Source organism: Macrobrachium nipponense, chromosome 6 (genome assembly GCF_015104395.2).
Source record: "Macrobrachium nipponense isolate FS-2020 chromosome 6, ASM1510439v2, whole genome shotgun sequence".
NCBI classification, from domain to species: Eukaryota; Metazoa; Arthropoda; class Malacostraca; order Decapoda; family Palaemonidae; genus Macrobrachium; species Macrobrachium nipponense.
In genome coordinates, this window is record NC_061108.1 from 29720312 (window position 1) to 29727811 (window position 7500).

The window sequence follows — 7500 nt, forward strand, 5'->3', positions numbered from 1 at the left end:
ATCCACATTCAACAACATATATTTCTCCCCCCATGTTCAGGTCATAGGAGGTCGCTTGGCCGAAAACTACGGTTCGAAATGGCTCTTCGGAATTACGGTGACGGCGGGGGGCTTCTGTGCTCTCCTGTCACCGCTCTGTGCCCGAGTGCATTACAGTTTATTCATCGCCCTGAGGATCTTCCAGGGAGCCGTGCAAGTAAGTTTTTTTGTTTTTTTTCAAGATAAAAATTGGCTTGCCAGCAGCGAAAATATGATGTAGGAAGCTCTATCCAGAATTGTAAATTACGATTTCAGGAGTTCCTCGTTGGACAAGTGGGTTATCATTTGGCAGTACGAAGTTCGATTTTCTGCTCTGCTAACATGGAACCAGAGGAATCTATTTCTGGTGATTAGCAATTTATTTTTCAATATAATGTGGTTTGGATCCCACAATAAGCTGTAGGTCCTGTTGCCAAGTAACCTATTGGTTCCTAGCTGCGTAAAAATATCTAATCCTTCCGGGCAGCCCTAGGAAAGCTGTTGATCAGCTTAGAGGTCTGGTTAAACTAAGGTATACTTAACGATTTCAGGAGGGTCTGATTTGATTAGATATGAGGTTTAGGCAGTCAAGCCAAGAACTGGGTAAGTCTCAACCATTCTGAGCTGTAGAAATGAAAATGGGAGTTGGATGGTCGGATAAGATGAAGAAATCCAATAAAAAAAAGACAATGAAATACAAAGATCTAAAGGTGGAACTGGGAGAAAACCCACGGATGCATTAGGTAATATTGGAATATGGAATGGAATATAGAATTTTTTGCCCACGGCCAAGCGCTAGGCCCTATGAGGTCATTCAGCGCTGAAAGTGAAATTGATAGTCGAAAGATTTGAAAGGTGTAACAGGAGGAAACCCTTGCAGTTACACTATGAAACAATTGTCAGGAGAGGGTGGAAAGTAAGATGAAAGAAAGAGAATATGAACAGAGGTACAGAATAAGAAATGAAAGGGGTTACAGCGAGGGGCTGAAGGGACCTCACTGAAGGCACTACCCCCCTACGGAGAAGTAATATTGACAGACGTTGGACAGCAAGAATAGAGAGGAAATAGAATGGGGGTAAAGTGAAAGACTAAAATGTGGTTTCAGTAAGGAGTCGAAGGGACAGTGCGACCACCGCTCATAAATGCTTAAAGAGCACCATGTTTGTGCAATGACAGAACTACTTCCCTGGGGGAAGGTTTCAGGATGGGACAACAGCTCTGTGATACATTTAGATTAACAGAGTGATATTATGTAATTTTAAAGAAATCACTCACATACAAAATTTTTTTTTTGTAGTTTCTGTAATGATTTATCACTAAAAATTGTTCTTTCTCAACAGGGAGGATCGTGGCCAGCCATGCACGCCTGCATTACAAGGTGGATCCCGCCATTAGAGAGGCCGAGGTTCATTGGAACTGTTTATTTCGGTAGAAATCAAAGTCGTTCCCTAATGTTTATTGGAAGCGTTCGCTTTACCACACTACATTATAACTCAAAACAATCCTTCTTCATTTGAAGCCTTATCCACTGACCTACTAATTAATTGGCTCTCAAGGGCTTTGATACCTTCCAAATCAAGATTTTTTGTAACTCGGGCAGTGCTAATTGATACCTTTCTTGCATTGTCCCCTAATTCATGATTCTCCTTAACCCTGGATAGGTTTCACTAATTTGGTACCCAGTTCAAGGTGCGTGGGGTTGAGCTCAACCAAAGTGCCCAGAAAAATTTGTGAAAATTCAAAAATTGTAGCTATTCTGTACATTTTAATTTCTAAAATCAATTTCACCATTGCCAAACACTACTGAAAAGATAAATCATACCCATCTACAAATTAAATATTTATTATAAATATATTAAAAAAATAAGTAAGTACAAAAAAAGAATATACAAAAATATTTTTAAAAAATACAAAATAAGCTATATACACAAAAATTGACGGAATCCTTCCTAAAACTACTATTTACAATATGTGACTCCCAGAAAAGTGTCGGATTCATAGAAGTCAAAATCTGAAAAGAGAAATAAAGGGTAAGTTATTTTGGCCAAAAAAAAATTGACAAAATTTCACGAACATTTTTTGGTACCTAAATGAAATAGGAAGTGGCTAATCTTTTTTTTTTATCTAGAATAAAATCATATTATCCTAGAACGGAATTATGTAAAAATATCTGCACTAAGGTGTAATTTACTGTTATATCAGGGGCAAAATCTAAAGGTCATTTTTTGACCTCCTAGGTTCACTATGAAAATATCTTATAAAAATCATTATAACTATTATAAAATATATTTATGCATGAAAATATACCAACATATCACAAATTCTATAGAAAACAAGAATATATAAAGATCTGCTAAATCACCTTTCGGGTATGTAAACAAAATGGCCACAATCCACACCAACTTCGACAGCCAAATCTGCCACCTGAACTATCTGACTTGCACATATATGAAGGTGCATAGCCATCATTGCGGTTAGGAGGCTTTGTCATAAGATAAAGCTTAGAAATGTTATTTTCTCTCTCTCTCTCTCTCTATACAGTCGATGATTTATTGACATAAGCTGATGTAATCTGTCACCAGAAAAGGCACAGACCCACTACTTCCCACCCCCTGTCTCGCCCTCTCGTCTCGTAATAATTTCAAGGTCATCTGCTTCGCCTCCAACCCTTCGTTACACACACTCGAGTTTGTTGCCATAGAGGTGTCAGCAACCTCTAAATTATCATCAACGTCACTTTCTAATTCCATTATAAGTAAGTTGATGACATCCATGCCCAGAGAATACTGCCTGCTGGCCATTGTTGATGAGAAATGGAAAAAAAATGCAAAACTGAGAAATTGGCATTCGAAGGAAATTGGACCAAATGGTAATATAAGGCATCTCAGCCAAAACCAATGGCATGCATATTGTACACACACCCTCCACCCACAGTTTCCAATAATACAAAACTATACCAGTGTCAACAGTGTTAGACAAGAAATCACTACTTAATAACTTTGCCTTTCTATCCCACACACGTCCAACCCAAACAATTCCTCAGAAAAGGGGGAAGGATAAAGGCAAGGGAAACGCAGGTTCTAACATGATTGTAGTGTGTGAACTGCTGGCCTCTTGCAGGTCGATCACACCCAGATTCGAGATAGACAATGATTTATGGGAAAAAAACGTTTTTTGAAACACTCCTCGGGTCATGCGCGACCCGTTGCACCTATCCAGGTGTCCGTCCACACAGTCGTGCTTTGCTCGGTGAACTCTGTTCGATGTGATGTCAGAAGAGGAGAAACAGCAGGTATGGTTCTGAATTTTCCAGCTTCTGACGTCACATATAAGAAAGTTCCTCAGGCAAAGCTCGACCGTGTGAAAGGGGCTTTAGACACAGAAGGTAGAAACGAAGTCCACCTCTCTGAGCTCAGTTTGCCTTAAGTGAACATATATCTCGATAGGAGCTGCATGTAAAGGATGGAAATAAATTTGTTTCAGAGTGATCTGGTTCATCGGAAGTACGAGAATTCATTATGATGGTGCATTTTACTGAGATTTAGGTGAAGCTGTTTAAAGGTTCATCTATTTTCATACAAGAATGTCTTTCACTGTCACGATAATAATTATTTTTATTTATCTCCTTATCAGCTATATATTTCTGCTCTTCAGTTGTCACAAATATATTCAATGTCAAATAATTTCTAAGTCTTTAATGTTCATTTTCTTTTTCTATAAAATTCCTGGTCACATTTAACTTAGCACTAAGCAGTATGTCTCTGATAGTAAGCGAATAAAAGATTCATGTAGAATATTTCAAATAATGTAATAACTAGTTTTAAAAAGAATGAGAAATAAAACTTAAAACATGACTAATTCTGTTATATTCACTTAGGAAACACCCTGAGCACAGCCATCACGTTGCCCTTATGTGGTTTAATCATCGATGCTCATGGCTGGCCTGCTGCTTTTTACATTACTGGGTCCTTGTCCATTATTTGGGGCCTCCTCTGGTTTAACTTCATGTACAACTCCCCAAATGAGCACCCAAGGTATATCTTTTAAATGCTTTATAACAATCTAAACATATTGGGTGACATCCTTGTTTGATACCCTGAACTCTGATTTGCAGACAATTTGATTCATAGCTAATTGGTTTAACCTCCAAGGAATACTTCCTCTTTTCTAAATGCTTTGTTTAAGAATACTTTGTTATCAACTACTGTTTATTTCCTTGTCTTCATGCACATAGGTTCTTGAACATCGTTTGTTATTATTTCCAAAATGTTATGTGATTGGCTTATTTAATGCATTTTATAGATTTTACTGAAAACAGTATCTGTTCTAATTCCACCATTAAATTTGTGTACAGTTAATGCTTAGTAATGGAACTGGGCAAAGTAAAATAAAATGAAGTATTTGTGTTTGTTGTCCGTAAATAAGGAATGACGCACAAGGCCCCAATAAATTCCTAAAATATTTCTCCTTCCTGTTAAGCTAACCACATTTCCACGACGTGTCCCTACGGCAGAATCAGTCAGAAGGAACTTGAGTACATCGAGACAACGGTGAGGGAATCAGGGACAACCGCCAATAGGACCCAGTCCGGCGCCGTCCCTTGGAGGGCCATCTTCACCAGTCCACCCATGCTGGCCCTCATATTGGGTGACATCGGCAACAAGTGGGGGATAACGCTGTTCTACGCGCAACTTCCAACCTATATGAGTAACATACTGGGATTCTCTATTAAGTCTGTGAGTTATTTGATTTTTGGAGGCATTCTGAAATTTCTGGGAATTTTGGAATGACAGAAAGATAGGCCAGCTCAAAACTGTCCAGCATAACTTAAGTTAGTTCATAATCTTCCCAACTCCTTATGAAGCAATTCAACTTTTATTTTTGTAGTTGAGTTATACAAGCACTGTCATTTTCTATTCATTTTCATGTTGAGTAATTTTTATCTTTCAAGTCTTTCTATGTGAGCTCCATACAGCTATCATTTCTGGATTATATTCTACTTCTTGGAAGTTTCTAGGCAGGATCACAACCTGATCAGTTTCATGAAATAGAAGTAATTACAAATAATAATAATAACGAAGGACAAGAAGACGAACTAAGACATGATACAACAGGAATGAACTACCAAAAATTGGCACATGAAGAAACACCGAAGATGTAACAGAGAGGTTGGAATGGGTGGAAGAAACACCAAAGATGTAACAAAGAGGTCGGAAATGGGTGGAAAAGATTAGTCAATGAATGAAGCCAGATACAACATAAAGAAATTATGGGAGAAAACAAGTGAAGCAAATGAAATAATGAGACACCACCAATATCACAGAAACAAATAACCTAGCATATGCAGGAGCAAGACTAATATTCTCCCAGAACTCATGGGGATACAAACACCAACACCATCATCACAACCAACCCAACAGAAACCAAAACACTAACCGCCTTGGAAAAGGCAATTGTAAAAACAAATCATGGTAATGAGATCTGACTTGAGTAAACTGAGAGAGATAGCAGAAAAGAGGCTAAGAAGCAAGAAAACAAGGCACCAATAACCGAAACATGGCTCATTATGGCGCCATAAATCGCCGATTTTATGGCACAAGATGAGCGCCCTAAAACTGGATCACGAGTCTGCCGATAACCGGGGACTGTCTGTATATGTTTATTAATATTTCAAAATCCGTATTAATAATAATAATAATAATAATAATAATATAATAAGACAGAAGAAATGGGGACAATAAAACAAAGATTCACCGAGATCACGACAGACACAATCAGACATCAACTAAAGGAAATGCCCAACTCGAAAGCCCCTGGTCCTGATGAAGTACATGGATACTGGCTCAAAAACTTCAAGGCCCTACACCCACGAATAGCAGAGCAACTCCAGCATTGTAAGACAAGAACAAGGGAAATATAGTAAGTAACTACAGGCCTATCAACTGCCTACCAATAAGGTATCATCAGTGAAAAGCTAAACTACCTAGAGGATACAAACAACATCCCCCACCAACAGAAAGGCTGCAGAAGGAAGTGTAGGGGTACAAAAGGCCAGCTCCTGATAGACAAAATGGTAATGAAGAACAGTAAGAGAAGGAAAACCAACCTAAGCATGGCATGAATTGACTACAATAAAACCTTCGACATGATACCACACTCATGGCTAATAGAATACCTGAAAATATATAGGGCCGAAGGAAAAAACCATCAGCTTCCTAAGAAATAGTGAGCAACCTGAATACAATATTCACAAGCTCTGGGATATGACTAGCAGAGTATAATATTAGGAGAAGGATCTTTCAAGATGACTCACTGTCCCTACTACTCTTTGAAGTAGCCATGATTCCCATGACAAAAGTACTGCAAAAGATGGATGCTGGGTACCAACTCAAGAAAGGAGGCAACAGAATTAACCATCTGATGTTCATGGACGACATAAAGTTGTATGGTAAGAGCATCAGGGAAATAGATACCCGAATCCAGACTATAAGGATTGTAACAGGGGACATCAAGATGAAGTTTTGAATAGAAAAATGTGCCTTTGTCATCATACACAAAGGCAAATGACAAGGACTGAAGGGATAAAGCTACCAGGTGGGAATAACATCAAACACATAGGTGAGGTGAGACAGGATACAAATACCTGAGAATAATGGGAGAGGATATAAAACACCAAGAGATGAAGGAAACAATCAGGCTCACTGCCAGAAATATGATGAAAGCCATAAACACATGGGCAGTACCAGTAATCGCATACAGCACAGGAGTAGTGGAGTGGACGAAGGCTGAACTCCACAGCATAGACCAGAAAACTAGGAAAAACAAAAACCTGCGTTTTACTAAGTGGGAAGTGAAACCATGGTATCTTAATATCCGGCTGGGTAAACACTGAACGAAATTAACTAGCAGTTTTATTTTTCTATCTCCTACAGAATGGAGCCCTTTCAGCACTTCCCTTTGCTAGCAGGTATATTGGGTCTATCCTAATGAGCACCTTGGCCGACTGGTTGCTCAGCCGAAAGTATCTTTCCATTCGCACAACAAGGAGAATCTTTAGTACCATTTGTGAGTATGGTTTGACTCTTCCTTTCAGTTACAGCTACGGATATTTAGCACACCTAAATGATGACTTCTTGATCGCAACATATAATTATCATTAGGATTTCAATAATGTACAGTAAACATTCATAATATGGACAGGGACAAGCCAAAAGGGTCATGAATGAGCCTATCAACAGTCACCGAAGAGAATCCTCCTACGTGAAATCTAAATAAGTGCCATTGTGTTGTCAATGGCTTTTCATCTAGACTACTTTTACTTGAATTTACTTGCAAAGTCTATTTATCTACGGAGTATCTTCAAATTTAGAGTATTATTATGGGTGTAATTTTTCTTAAGTCACTGTTAAATGCTGTTTTGATCCCAAGAAAAATTAGAGTACGAGTAAAGGGTTCAAGTGCGAGATGACGAACTAGTTTCC

At 38.5% G+C, this 7500-nt stretch overlaps 1 protein-coding gene across 4 annotated transcripts in view; it reads left to right on the top strand.

Moving 5' to 3' along the window:
* LOC135216825 (sialin-like) overlaps window positions 1–7500 on the top strand; it is a 71455-nt gene that overhangs the window by 56471 nt on the left and 7484 nt on the right. For all 4 annotated transcript variants that reach the window (XM_064252325.1, XM_064252324.1, XM_064252327.1 and 1 more), the window contains exons 6-10: window positions 41–196; window positions 1360–1447; window positions 3897–4053; window positions 4533–4755; window positions 6952–7084. In XM_064252325.1, coding sequence (XP_064108395.1) covers window positions 41–196; window positions 1360–1447; window positions 3897–4053; window positions 4533–4755; window positions 6952–7084 — 757 coding nt within the window. The remainder of the gene's footprint in view (window positions 1–40; window positions 197–1359; window positions 1448–3896; window positions 4054–4532; window positions 4756–6951; window positions 7085–7500) is intronic.